Below are 14,778 nucleotides of genomic sequence, written 5' to 3'. Positions count from 1 at the left end.
ATTGTTCAAATTCAGTTGGGTATTAGTATACTAACTATATGACTAGGTCTTTTGAGCTTGTGCATACAATATGAGATATTAAATTTTACTAATGTCTCAGTGAGTGGATCAGGAGAGGAAGGTGGCATGGGGTCAAGGAGAGTTACTGATACACATAAAACAGGTAGACCTTTGTTGCCTAAGTTGTGAATTACAAATACTGAGCACATTAGGGTCCTTTTTGCAACCTTGTACTGGCGTCTTCAGAGTAGTGAGTTTGCTTCTGTTACTTGCATTTTATTTCTTGTAGATTGTTGTTCCTCATGCTGGAAGACCTTTTGAAGACAAGAATCCACACAGTGACTTAAGCCACACTAGTTTATTAGAAAATGAGAGACTTCCATCACTGAGAAGCTTGGAGGATTCTTCTGGTACTGTAAAGTGACTTGTGTTTTCCTAGTCCTTACCTGGCTACGCCACATCTTCTACGTCTTTGTTTCAGTAGTTACTTTGCCAGCTTTTGATTTCTTTGTTTTCTCCTTTCACTGCTCCCTACCAGCACTCAGATGGCTGCTTCTGTTGAGTGATGTAACTTTTTAAGGTTTATTATGAAACCTGATATGATTATGCTCATCCCTCAGTTTGTTATCATTAGGATACAGAGTATAAAGCACTATATTAAAAAATTGGGGGTACAGTGAAATACTTGGCCTCTGAAAGGTCTGCCAAGTAAGAAAATTGATGCACAGCTAACCCTCTGACTACAGTAAGTGTTTCTCAACAGTACAATTTGTGCAGGAATCCTAGGAGGGTGACAAGTTCTGATTGAGGAAGGTATCTGTGAAGCTTTATTAAAAGGGGATGCAATTTTTCCTTTTTCTTGAAAATACCCATGATAGGCCTTAACATATATTTAGGAAGAGAAGTGTTTTTCAGGACTTCAATAAAGGCCCTAGGGTGGAGGCATTTTAGGCCATGATTGGAGAATAGCCAAACTCTTGTGGTTTTGTGTGGCATGTTTAAGTACTTGTAGAAGGCTATTTTGGGAAGTAAACTCAGAAGAGTAGGAAGGGACCAAATTAATGACAGGTTTGAAGGCCAGGCTGATGAGCTGAGTGGGATAAATAAAAATTATAAATTCAGAAAAAAAAAATTATAAATTCAGGATAGGTTTTGCTACCAAAGTTTTTAGGTATATTTGGATTATGGAATTGTGAATAAGGAATCATTAAATTCAGACAGATCTTTGTTTTAGTAGGCTAGGTTTTTAGAGGTGAAATACCTAAGTAAAAAATTATGAGCATTTTTAAGGCTCTTAATGCTGACTGCAAAATTATCCTCTTGAAAAGGCAGTGACAAATTACATTACTGTTACTTGTGCTTGAGAGTCCTAGTATTTATCCTGGCTTTGCTGGACTGGATGTTAGAACACTAAAAACCACTGGTAGTGTTTTGTTTATTTACAACTTTTTGGTTTTGATGGGAGTTGAGTAATTTTTTTCGTATCTCTTGGTATTCAACTTTGCTATATATTTTTTCCTTAGTTGCTTCTTTCTCAATATCAGGTATTGTTTGAAGTTTCATTTTATACTTAATCATTAACTCACCAAGAATATTTTTTTACTTCTCCTGTTACAGGCTTATCTGTCCCTTTTTGATAGTTACCCACTGGCACACTGTTTTCTAAGGACCTATACTTTTCCCACTGATCTTTGATGCCACATTCATTCTAACTTTTGCCATATGCCAGAATTTTTTTCTGTGCTATTCTCTCAAAGAAGATTAAATATTTAGTTTGTATTAGAAGGCTCATAATGATTTATAGACTGAAGTTATGAATAGTTTTTTCATTACATGGATGTTAAATTTACATGGACTGTTGACCCATGTGTTTTATTGACTTTTTTTTTTTAATTTTAATTCCAGTATAGTTAACATACAGTATTATATTACTTTCAGGTATGCAATAGAGTGATTTAATCAGTTTTGTGCCTTACTTCTGTTTATCATGAGAAGTGTGCTCTACATTACCTATTTCACGGCTTCCCACCACCCTTCCCTCTGGTGACCATCAGTTTGTTCTCTGGAATTAAAAGTCTGTTTCTCAGTTTGTCCCCCTTTCACTTTGTTTTCCCCTTAGCTTGTTTGTTTTGTTTTTAAATTTCACATAGGAATAGAGTCATATGGTAGTTCTTTCTGTGATTACCTTATTTCACTTAGCATAATAGATTCTAGCTTGATCAATGTTGTTCAAAATGGCAACATTTTATTCTTTTTTTATATTAATTTTTTTTTACAAAGGATTTTTATTATTTATTTGGGAGAAAGAGGCAGTGCAAGAAGGGGAAAGGGATAGAGGAAGAAGCAGACTCTCCACTGAGTAGGAGCCCAGTCAGATCATGACCTGAGTTGAAAGCAGATGCTTAACTACCTAAGCTACCTAAGTGGCCCAGGATTTTATTTTCTTTTATGGGTAGTATTCCTGTGGGTGTGTGGACCACATCTTTGGTATCCATTCATCAATGGATAGACACTTGAGCTGTTTCCATAGTTAGGCTATTGTAAATAATGAGGCAGTAAACATAGGGGTGTGCATATAGCCCTTTGAATTACTGTTTGTAAAAAAAAAAAAAATTACTATTTGTATATGTTTTGGGGTTTTCTTTGGGTTAAAATTTTTGCTTATATTTTTCTCATTTTTTTTAATTAAAGTTTTTTAAAAAATCAGCTAACTTACATATCGTATTATTAGTTTCAGAGGTAGAGTTCCGTGGTTTATCAGTCTTCTAGAACACCCAGTGCTCATTACATCATGTGCCCTCCTTAATGTTCATTACCCAGTTACCCTATTTCCCCCACCCCCACCCCTCCTCAGTTTGTTTCCTGTGATTAAGTCTCTTATAGTTTGTCTCCCTCTCTGATTTTGTCTTCATTTTTTCTCTCTTCTCCTATGATCCTCTGTTTTGTTAAATTCCACATATGAGTGAGATCATACGACAATTCTTTCTCTGATTGATTTATTTCACTCAGCGTAATATCCTCTAGATCCATCCATGTCTTTGCAAATGGCAAGATTTCAATTTTGATGAATGAGAAGGATTCCATTGTATGTACGTGTGTGTATGTATGTGTGTGTGTGTGTGTGTGTATATACACACACACCACATTTTTATACATTCATCTGTTGATGGACATCTGACATCTGGGCTCTTTCCATAGTTTGGCTATTGTGGATACTACTGCTATAAACATTGGGATGCAGGTGCCTCTTCAGATAACTACACTTTTATATTTGGGGTAAATACCTAGTGGTGCAATGGCAGGGTTTTAGGGTACCTCTTTTCCACTTTTTGAGGAACCTACACATTGTTTTCCAGAGTGGCTGCACCAGCTTGCATTCTCACCAACAGTGCAAGAGGGTTCCCCTTTCCCCACATCCTTGCCAATCTCTGTTGTTTCCTGACTTGTTAATTTTAGCCATTCTGACTGGTGAAAGGTGGTATCTCATTGTGGTTTTGATTTGTATTTCCCTGATGGCAAGTGATGTTGAGCATTTTTTCACGTGTCTGTTGGCCATGTGTCTGTCTGTCTTTGGAGAAATGCCTGTTCATGTCTTCCACCCATTGCTCAATTGGATTATTCTTTGGGTGTTGAGCTTGATAAGTTCTTCATAGATTTTGGATACTAGCCCTTTATCTGATAGGACATGTGCAAATATCTTTTCCCATTCTGTCGGTTGTCTTTTAATTTTTTATCTTGATGATAGCTCATTTTTGTCTTTGTTTCCCTTGCCTTTGGAGATGTATCTAGCAAAAAGTTGCAGTGGCCGATGTCTGTAGGAGTTGCTGCCTATGTCCTTTAGTATTTTGATGGATTTTTGTCTTTTTTTCATCAATTTTGAGTATTTTTTTGTACAGTGTAAGAAAGTGGTCCAGTGTTGTTGTTCTGCATGTGGCTGCCCAATTTTCCCAGCACCATTTGTTGAAGAGACTTTTTTCCATTAGATATTTTTTGCTGCTTTGTTGAAGATGATTGACCATAGAGTTGAGGCTCCATTTCTGTGTATGTTCTGGTCCATTGATCTTTGTGTCTGTGGTTGTGCCAATACCATACTGTCTTGATGATGAGAGCTCTGTAATACAGCTGGAAGTCTGGAATTCTGATGCCACCAGCTTTGGTTTTCTTTTTCAACATTCCTTTGGCTATTTGGGGTCTTTTCTATTTCCATACAAATTTTAGGATTGTTTGTTCCAGCTCTGTGAAAAAAGTTGAAGGTATTTTGATAGGAATTGCATTGAAAGTATAGATTATTCTAAGTAGCATAGACATTTTAACAATCTTTGTTCTGACCATGGAATGTTTTTCCTTTGTGTCTTCCTCAATTTCTTTCATGAGTGTTCTATAGTTTGCTGCATACAGGTCCTTTGCTTCTTTGGTTAGGTTTACTCGTAGGTATCTTATGGTTTTGGGTGCAATTGTAAATGGGATCAACTCTTTAATTTTTCTTCTGTCTAATGATATGTATAGAAATGCCACTGATTTCTGTGCATTGATTTTTGTATCCTGCCACTTTGCTGAATTCCTGAATGATTTCTAGCAATTTGGAGGTGGAGTCTTTGGGGTTTTCCATGTAGAATGTTAAGTCATATGCAAAGAGTGATGACTTTGCCGATTTGGGTGCCTTTTATTTCTTTTTGTTGTCTGATGCTGAGGTTAGGACTTCTAGTACTATGTTGAACAACAGTGGTGAGAGTGGACATTTCTGTCGTGTTCCTGCCTTAGGGGAAAGGCTCTCAGTTTTTCCCCATTGAGAATGATATTCGCTGTGGACTTTCCCTTGATGGCTTTTATGATATTGCAGTATTTTCCCTCTATCCCTACACTGTGGAGTATATTTTTTTATTGTATATTTTTTGTATATTTTTATTTTTTGGTATTTTTTTTAATTGGAGTTCAGTTTGCCAACATATAGCATAACACCCAGTGCTCATCCCATCAAGTGCCCCACTCAGTGCCCGTCACCCAGTCACCCCATCCCCCCACCCACCTCTCCTTCCACTATCCCTTGTTCGTTTCCCAGAGTTAGGAGTCTCTCATGTTCTGTCACCTCACTGATATTTCCCACTCATTTTCTCTCCTTTCCCCTTTATTCCTTTTCACTATCTTTTATATTCCCCAAATGAATGAGACCATATAATGTTTGTCCTTCTCCAATTGACTTACTTCACTCAGCATCATACCCTCCAGTTCTGTCCACGTTAAAGGTGGGTATTCATCGTTGCTAATGGCTGAGTAATATTCCATTGTATATATAGACCACATCTTCTTTATCCATTCATCTTTCGATGGACACCGAGGCTCCTTCCACAGTTTGGCTATTGTGGACATTGCTGCTAGAAACATTGGGGTGCAGTGTCCTGCCATTTCACTGCATCTGTATCTTTGGGGTAAATCCCCAGCAGTGCAATTGCTGGGTCATAGGGTAGCTCCAGTTTTAACTCTTTGAGGAACCTCACACAGTTTTCTAGAGTGGCTGCACCAGTTCACATTCCCACCAACAGTGGAAGAGGGTTTCCCTTTCTCCACATCTCTCCAACATTTGTGGTTTCTTGTCTTGTTAATTTTCCCCATTCTCACTGGTGTGAGGTGGGATCTCATTGTGGTTTTGATTTGTATTTCCCTGATGGCAAGTGATGCGGAGCATTTTCTCATGTGCTTGTTGGCCATGTCTATGTCTTCCTCTGTGAAATTTCTGTTCATGTCATTTGCCTATTTCATGATTGGATTTTTTGTTTCTTTGCTGTTGAATTCAGTAAGTTCTTTATAGATCTTGGATACTAGCCCTTTATCTGATCTGTCATTTGCAAATATCTTCTCCCATTCTGTAGGTTGTCTTTTAGTTTTGTTGACCGTTTATTTTGCTGTGCAGAAGCTTTTTATCTTAAGTCCTAATAATTCATTTTTGCTTTAGTTTCCCTTGCCTTCATAGATGTATCTTGCAAGAAGTTGCTGTGGCCAAATTCAAAAAGGGTGTTGCCTGTGTTCTTCTCTAGGATTTTGATGGATTCTTGTCTCACATTTAGATCTTGCATCAATTTTGAGTTTATCTTTGTGTCTGGTGTAAGAGAATGGTCTAGTTTCATTCTTCCACATGTGGCTGTCCAATTTTCCCAGCACCATTTATTGAAGAGACTGTCCTTTTTCCAGTGGATATTCTGTCCTGTTTTGTCAAATATTAGTTGACCATAGAGTTGGGGGCCCATTTCTGGGTTCTCTGTTCCATTCATCTATGTGTCTGTTTTTGTGCCAGTACCATACTGTCTTGATGATCACAGCTTTGTAGTACAGCTTGAAATCTGGCATTGTGATTCTCTTGGCATTGGTTTTCTTTTTCAGTATTCCCCTGGACATTAGCAGTCTTTTCTGATTCCATACAAATCTCAAGATGATTTGTTCCAACTCTCTGAAGAAAGTCCATGGTATTTTGATAGGGTGTAAGTTGCCCTGGGTAGCATAGACATTTCCACAATATTAATTCTTCCTATCCATAAGCATGGAATTTTTTTCCATCTCTATGTCTTCCTCAATTTCTTTCAGAAGTGTTCTGTAGTTTTTAGAGTATAGATCCTTAGCGTCTTTGGTTAGGTTTATTCCTAGGTATCTTATGCTTTTGGGTGCAGTTGTAAATGGGATTGACTCCTTAATTTCTCTTTCTTCAGTCTCCTTGTCAGTGTATAGAAATGCCACTGATTTCTGGGTATTGATTTTGTATCCTGCCACACTGCCGAATTGCTGTATGAGTTCTAGCAATCTTGGGGTGGAGTCTTCTGGGTTTTCTATGTACAGTGTCCTGTCATCTGCAAAGAGGGAGAGTTTGACTTTTTCTTTGCCAATTTGAATGCCTTTTATTTATTTTTGTTGCCTGATTCCTGAGGCTAGGACTTCTAGTACTATGTTGAGAAGCAGTGGTGAGAGTGGACATCCCTATTGTGTTCCTGATCTTAGGGGAAAAGCTCCCAGTGTTTCCCCCATTGAGAATGATAATTGCTGTGGGCTTTTGGTAGATGGCTTTTAAGTTGCTGAGGAATGTTCCCTCTCTCCCTACACTCTGAAGAGTTTTGATCAAGAATGGATGCTGTATTTTGTCAAATGCTTTCTCTACATCTATTGAGAGGATCATATGGTTGTTGTTTTGTCTCTTGTTGATATGATCTATCACATTGATTGTTTTATGAGTGTTGAACCAGCCTTGCTTCCCGGGGATAAATCCCACTTGGTCATTAAACTGTGGAGTTTTAATCAAGAAAGGATGCTGTACTTTGTTACATGCTTTTTCTGCATCTATTGAGAGGATCATATGGTTCCTGTCCTTCCTTTTATGATGCGATCTATCACATTGATTGATTTGCAGATGTTGAACAACTCTTGCAGCCGAGGAATAAATCCCACTTGGTCATGGTGAATAATCCTTTTAATATACTGTTGGATCCTGTTAGCTAGTTGTTTGGTGAGAAATTCTGCATCCATGTTCATCAGGGATATTGGTGTATAATTCTCTTTTTTGTGGGATTTTTCTGGTTTTGGGATCAAGGTAATACTGGTTTTAGAAAAAGAGTTTGGAACTTGTCCTTCCATCTCTATTTTTGAAACATTCAGAAGAATATGTATTATTTCTTCTTTAGATGTTTGGTAGAATTTTCCTGGGAAGCCATCTGGCCCTGGACTCTTGTTCGTTCTTTATTTTTTGATGACTGCTTCCATTTCTTTGCTGATTATGGGTCTATTCAGGTATTCTGTTTCTTCTGTTTCAGTTGTGGTAGTTATGTTTCTAGGAATGCATCCATTTCTTCCAGATTGCCTACTTTGTTGGCATTTAGTTGCTCATAATATGTTCTTAGAATTGTATTTCTTTGGTGTTTTCCTCTCTCATTCGTAATTTTACTTATTTAGGTCCTTTTCTTTTTGGTAAGTCTTTTTGATCAGAAGGTTATCCATCTTTATTCTTTTCAAGCTCCCAGTCTTGTGATCTTGTCTACGGTTCTTTTGGCTTCTGTTTCATTGATTTCTGCTCTAATTTATTATTTCTCTTCTCCTGCTGGGTTTAGGGTTTATTTGCTGTTCTTTCTCTACCTCCTTTAGGTATAAGGTTAGGTTGTATATTTGAGACCTTCTTGTTTCTTGAGAAAGGCTTGTATTACCTCCTTCTTAGGACTGCCTTTTCTGCATCCTGAAGGTATTGAATAGTTGTGTTATTTTCATTTGCTTCCATGAGTTTTTAAAATTCTTTAATTTCCTGGTTGACCCTTTCATTCTTTAGTAAGATGCTCTCTAGCCTCCATGTATTTGAGTTCTTTCCAGATTTCCTCTTCTGATTGAGTTGTTTCAAAGCACTGTGGTCTGAAAATATGCAGGGATTGATAGCAATCTTTTGGTACTAGTTGAGACCTGATTTTGACCCAGTATGTGCTCTATTCTGGAGAATGTTCTGTGTGCACTCACAAAGAATGTGTATTCTGTTGCTTTATGATAGAATGCTCTGAATAGGGACACCTGGGTGGCTCAGTGATTGAGCATCTGCCTTCAACTCAGGGCATGATCCCGGAGTCCTGGAATTCAGTCCTACATCAGGCTCCTCGCAGGGAGCCTGCATCTCCCTCTGCCTGTGTCTCTGCCAGTCTCTCTCTCTCTCTGCCTGTGTCTCTGATGAATAAATAAAATCTTAAAAAAAAAAGAATGCTCTGAATGTGTCTATGAAGTCCATCTGGTCCAGTGTGTCATTCAAAGCCCTTGTTTATCTTCTTAGGTGACCTGTCCATTGAAGAGAGAGTGGAGTGTTAAGGTCTCCTACTTTTGTATTATTATCAATGTATTTCTTTAATTTTGTTATTAATTGGTTTATATATTTGGCTGCTCCCATGTTAGTGGCATAAATATTTGCAATTGTTAGAACTTTGGGTTGGATGGACCCTTTATATGATACAGCATCTTTCCTCATCACTTATTACAGTCTTAGGTTTAAAATCTAATTTGTCTGATATAAGGATTGCTACTCTAGGTTTCTTTTGATATCTCTTAGCATGATAAATGGTTTTCCACTCCCTCTACTTTCCAATCTGGAGGTGTCTTTCAATCTCAAATGAGTCTCTTATAAGCAGCCTATCAGTGGGTCTTGCTTTTTTATCCAGTCTGGTATCCTTTGTGTGTTGATTGGGGCATTTAATCTGTTTACCTTAAATATTAAAAGATATGAATTTAGGGGTGCTTGATTAGCTCAGTTTAGTTAAGCTTCTGCCTTCAGCTCAGGTCATGGTCTTGGAATCCTGGGATCAGGCCCTTTATTGGGCTCCCTGCTCAGTAGAGACTCTATTCCTCCCTCTTTTGTGGGCACTTTCTCTTTCTCTATCAAATAAATAGGATATGTTTTTTTAAAGATATGAATTTAGTACTATTGTATTACTTGTAAAGTCACTGTCTCTGTTCTTTTTTTGTCTTTGTTACTTTTGGGATCTCCCTTTGCTTAAAGGATCTCCTTTAATATTTCTAGCAGGGCTTATTTAGTGATTCCAAATTCTTTTAGTTTCTGTTTGTCCTGGAAGCTTTTTATCTCTACTTCTGTTTTGAATTACAGCCTTGCTGGATGAAGTGTTCTTGGCTGCATATTTTTCTCAAACATCGATACTCAGTATTTCTTGTTGGTTTCTTGTGGTTTTTGACTTTAGCTATTCTGACAGTATGAAGTGACATCTCATTGTGGTTTTGATTTGTGTTTACCTGATGATTGATGTTGAGCATCTTTTCATGTGTCTGTTGGCCATCTGTATGTCTTTTTTGCAGAAATGTATGTTCATGTCATCTTGCCCATTTTAAAAAATTGGATTATTTTGTTTTTTGGTGTTAGAGTAGTTCTTCATATACTTTAGATAAGAACCCTTTATCAGACATTTTGTTGATTGTTTCTTTTGCTGTTCAGAAGCTTTTTATTCTGATATAGTCCCAATAGTTTATTTTTGCTTTTATTTCCCTTGGCTCAGGAGACATTGGTACAAAAATGTTATGGCCGATATCAGAGTTACTGCCTTTGTTCTCTTCTACGATTTTTAATGGTTTCAGGTCTCACATTAGGTCCTTAATCCATTTTGAGTTTTTTTGTGTGTGTGTTTGGTGTAAGAAAGCGGTTCAGTTTCATTGTTTTGCATGTTGCTATCCAGTTTTCCTAACACCATTTGGTGAAGAGATCTTTTCCATTGTGTATTTTTAGCTCATATGTTGAAGAATAATTGACCATATAATTGTGGGTTTGTTTCTGGGCTTTCTTTTCTGTTCCTCTTGATCTATGTGTTTATTTTTGTGCCAGTACCATTTTATTTTGATTACAACAGCTTTGTTGTATGTATTGAAATCTGGTTATGATACCTCTGGTTTTGTTATTTTTCAAGATTGCTTTGGCTCTTGGGGGACTTTTGTGGTTCCTTACAAATTTTAGGATTGTTTATCCTTACCTCTGTGAAAAGTACTGTTGGTATTTTGATTTTTCATAGGGATTGCATTAAATCTATACATTGCTTTTGCTCATGTACACATGTTAACAGTGTTTGTTCTTTAAGTTCATGAGTATGAATATCTTTCCATTTGCTTGTGTTGTCTTCAATTTCTTTCATCAGTCTCTTAGTTTTCGGAATACAAGTCATTCACCTCCTTGGCTACATTATTCCCTGGTATTTTATTATTTTTGCTGCAATTGTAAATGGGATTTTTAATTTTTCTTTCTGCTACTTCATTATTAGTGTATAGATACGCAATGGATTTCTGACATCGATTTTTGTATTCTATAGTCTTAACTGAATTTATCAATTCTAGTAGGTTTTGTTTTTTATTTTTTGTGGGTTTATTATTATTATTTTTTAGAGTCTTTAGGATAGCCTATATATGGCATCATGTCATCTGCAAATAGTAAAAGTTTTACTTCTTCCTTACCAATTTGGGTTCCTTTTATTTCTTTTTTTTTTGTCTGATTGCCGTGGCTAGGACTTTTAGTACTATGTTGAGTAGAAGTGGTGAGTGGACATTTTGTCTTGTTCCTGACCTTGGGGGAGAGCTCTTAATAGTTTTCCCCCATTGAGTATGATGTTTGCTTTCTGCTTTTCATATTTGGCCTTTATTATGTTGAGGTAGGTTCCCTCTAAACCTACTTTGTGGAGGGTTTTTACCATGAATGGATGCTGTATTTTGTCACCTGCTTTTTCTGCATCTATTGAAGTGTTCATATGGTTTTTATCCTTTTTCTTGTTAATGTGATGTTTCATGTTGTTTGTGAATTTCAACCCACTCTTGCATCCCAGGAATAAACCTCACTTGATTGTGATGAGTGATTTTTTTTTTTTTTTTTATGTATTGTTGGGTTCGGTTTGCTCATATTTTGTTGAGGATTTTTGCATCTCTATTCATCAGACATCTTGACCTGTAGTTCTTTTTTTGTAGTGTTTTTATTTGATTTTGGTGTCAGGGTAATGATAGAATGAATTTGGGAGCTTTCTTTCCCATTTTAATTTTTGAAATAGTTTGAGAAGAATAGATACTAACTTTTCTTTAAATTTTGGTAGAATTCACCTGTGAAGCTGTCTGGTCCTAGAGTTTGGTTGGGTGCTTTTTGATTACCGATTCAATTTCTTTGCTGGTAATCAGTATGTTCAGATTTCTTTTTTTTTTTTTTTCCCCTGATTGACTTTTGGGAGGTTATGTTTCTATGAATTTATCCATTTCTTCTTGGTTGTCGCAGTTTTTTGGCATGTCATAATATTCTCTTATAATCCTTTGTATTTCTTTCAGTTTTTCTCTTTTTTTCCATTCCTGATTTTGTGTGTTCTCTCTCTTTCCCTCTCTCTCAAATGAATACTGCTAAAGATTTATCAATTTTATTGATCTTTTCAAAGAATCAGCTTCTGGTTTCTTTGTTCTATTGTTTTTTTTAGTTTCTATTTCCTTTATTTCTACTCTATTATTTCTTTCCTTCTACTGGTCCTGGGTTTTGTTTGTTCTCCTTTTCTAGCTCCTTAATTTGTAAGGTTAGGTTGTTTATTTGAGATTTTTCTTGCTTCTTGAGATAGGTCTGTGTTGTTATAAAGTTGTTACTCCTTAGAACAGCTTTTGCTGCATCCCAAAGATTTTGGACTGTTGTGTTTTCATTTTCATTTGTTCATGTATGTTTTTATTTCCTTTTTGATTTCTTGGTTGACCCATTCATTTCTTTTTTTTTTTTTTTTAATTTTTTTATTTATTTATGATAGTCACAGAGAGATAGAGAGAGAGGCAGAGACACAGGCAGAGGGAGAAGCAGGCTCCATGTACCGGGAGCCCGACGTGGGATTCGATCCTGGGTCTCCAGGATCGCGCCCTGGGCCAAAGGCAGGCGCCAAACTGCTGCGCCACCCAGGGATCCCGACCCATTCATTTCTTAGTATCATTTTATTTAACTTCTGTGTATTTGTGTTCTTTCCAGATGGTTTCTTGTGTTTGATTTCTAGTTTCATACATAGCCTTGTGGTCAGAAAAGATGCATTCAGTCTTTTTTAATTTGTTAAGACTAGTTTTGTGGCCTAAAATGTTATCTATTCTGGAGAATATTTTGTGCTTACAAAGTATTAAGATGTTTTAAGGTGGAATGTTCTAAATTTATCCGTAGATCCATTTGGTCCAGTGTGTCATTCAAAGTAACTGTTGATTTGTCCATTGCTATAAGTGGGGTGTTAAAGTCTCTTATTGTTGCTGTGTTATTCTTCATTAGATTTTGCATATTTGTTATCAGTTGATTGCTGTATTTGGTTCTTCCCATGGTGGGTGCGTATATATTTGTTAAATCTGTTGGATTATCTCCTTTATGTAGTGTCCATTGTCTGTTGTTACACTCCTTGTTTTATAGTCTGTTTTGTGCTTCCTACTTTTCTTACTCTTACTTATCTTTCTTCTTAAAGAATTGCCTTTTAACGTTTCTTTTAGGGCTAGTTTAGTGGTCTTGAAGTCCTTTATATTTTGTTTGGGAAAACTGTGTGTGTGTGTGTGTGTGTGTGTGTGTGTGTGTGTGTGTGTGTGTGTTTGTGTGTGTGTTTCTTTTAAAAAAAATTTTTTAATTTTTATTTATTTATGATAGTCACAGAGAGAGAGAGAGAGGCAGAGACATAGGCAGAGGGAGAAGCAGGCTCCATGCACCGGGAGCCCGATGTGGGATTCCATCCCGGGTCTCCAGGATCGCGCCCTGGGCCAAAGGCAGGCGCCAAACCGCTGTGCCACCCAGGGATCCCTCTTTCTCTCTTTTTAAAGATTTTATTTATTCATGAGAGACAGAGAGGCAGAGACATAAAGGGAGAAGCAGGCACCCTGTGGGGAGCCTAGTGTGGGACTCAATCCCACGACCCTGAGATCATGCCCTGAGCCAAAGGCAGATACTCAACCACTGAGCCACCCAGGTGCCCCTTTGTCTCTCTTTCTATTCTGAATGATAGCCTTGCTGGATAGAGTATTCTCTACTGTTTTTTCCTTTCAGCACATTGAATATATCATGCTAGTCCCTTTGGCCTGCAAAATTCTGCTGAAAAATCGAATAGCTTTTTAGGGTTTTCCTTGTATGTAACTGTTTTTGCTTGCTGCTTTTTATTTTTATTTTTATTTTATATCTATTTAAGGCATGGAGCCCAACATGAGGCTTAAATTCATGGCCCTGAAATTGAGAACTGAGCTGAGATAGGAGATCAAGAGTCAGATGCTTAACAGACTGAGCCACCCGGGCACCTCAACACTCTTGCTGCTTTTAGAATTCTCTATCACTTTTTTTTTTTTTTTTTTTTTTTGCCATTTTGATTGCTATGTGTCTTGGCACATACCTCCTTGATTTGATTTTTTGGGGGGCTCTCTGTGCCTTCTGGATCTGAATTTCTGTTTCCTTCCCCAGATTTGGGATGTTTTCAGCTATTATGTCTTCAAATAGATTTTCTGCCCCCTCTTCTCTCTTTTTCCCCTTTTGGGATTCCTGTAATGTGAATGTTAATACATTTGATGGTGTTGCTGTGTTCTCTAAGTCTGTTTTCACTTATTTTTTTTTAAAGATTTTATTTATTTATTTGAGGGAGTGGAAGAAGCAGGCTCCCTTCTAAGCAGGGAGTCTGAATTGGGGCTGGATCCTGGGACTCTGGGATCCTGACCTGAACTGAAGACAGACACTTAACCAACTAACTGAGCCACTCAGCTGCTCCTATTTTCGCTTTTCTATTACTAATTTTTCTCTTATGTTCAGCTTGATTGTTTTCTATTACCCTGCCTTCCAGGTTGCTAATCCATTCCTCTGCTTTATCTTGTCTATGTATTCCATCTATTCATTCAATATATTTTTGATTTTAGTCATTAAATTGTTTATCTTTGGCTCTTTTATGTTTTCTATCTCCTTGTTAAGGGTTTCCTGATGTCTTTTACTCTTTAGTCTACTGCATATCTTTATGACCATTACTTTAAATTCTTTATAGGAATTCTGTTGCTTTGAGTTTGTTCTTTCATTTAGGACATATTCCTCTGTCGTCTTCTTTTGTCTGACTCTGTTTCTATGTGGTATGACAGCTACATCTCCTGCTCTTAAAGTGGTGGCCTTAGGAAGAAGAGGTCTTGTAGTGCCCTTCTGTGCAACTTCTCCTGTTTTCCAGAACCTGGTGCTTAAGAGGTATCTTGTGTGTGTTGTGTGTGCCCTGCTGTTGTGGCTGAACTGCTTTTGCCTTCGGTGCAGTCATCTGCAGAGTTTCTCTTTTTCTGTTGTGGACA

General features: G+C 37.2%; 1 protein-coding gene across 15 annotated transcripts in view; it reads left to right on the top strand.

Annotated features, from left to right (window-relative positions):
• CEP192 (centrosomal protein 192) overlaps nucleotides 1–14,778 on the top strand; it is a 156,119-nt gene that overhangs the window by 22,743 nt on the left and 118,598 nt on the right. For 13 of the 15 annotated variants that reach the window (XR_011996701.1, XR_011996700.1, XR_011996699.1 and 10 more), the window contains one exon: nucleotides 290–410. The exons of the other annotated variants lie outside the window; for them this stretch is intronic. Coding sequence is in view for 10 of the 13 variants with exons in the window: in XM_072734846.1 (XP_072590947.1) it covers nucleotides 290–410 (121 nt within the window). In the remaining 3 variants the exon portion in view is untranslated. The remainder of the gene's footprint in view (nucleotides 1–289; nucleotides 411–14,778) is intronic. 15 annotated transcript variants of the gene reach the window in all.

This window comes from Vulpes vulpes, chromosome 13 (assembly GCF_048418805.1).
Source record: "Vulpes vulpes isolate BD-2025 chromosome 13, VulVul3, whole genome shotgun sequence".
In the NCBI taxonomy this organism is placed as follows: domain Eukaryota; kingdom Metazoa; phylum Chordata; class Mammalia; order Carnivora; family Canidae; genus Vulpes; species Vulpes vulpes.
The sequence above is the reverse complement of the archived record's forward strand: the minus strand, read 5'-3'. Positions and strand labels throughout refer to the sequence as shown.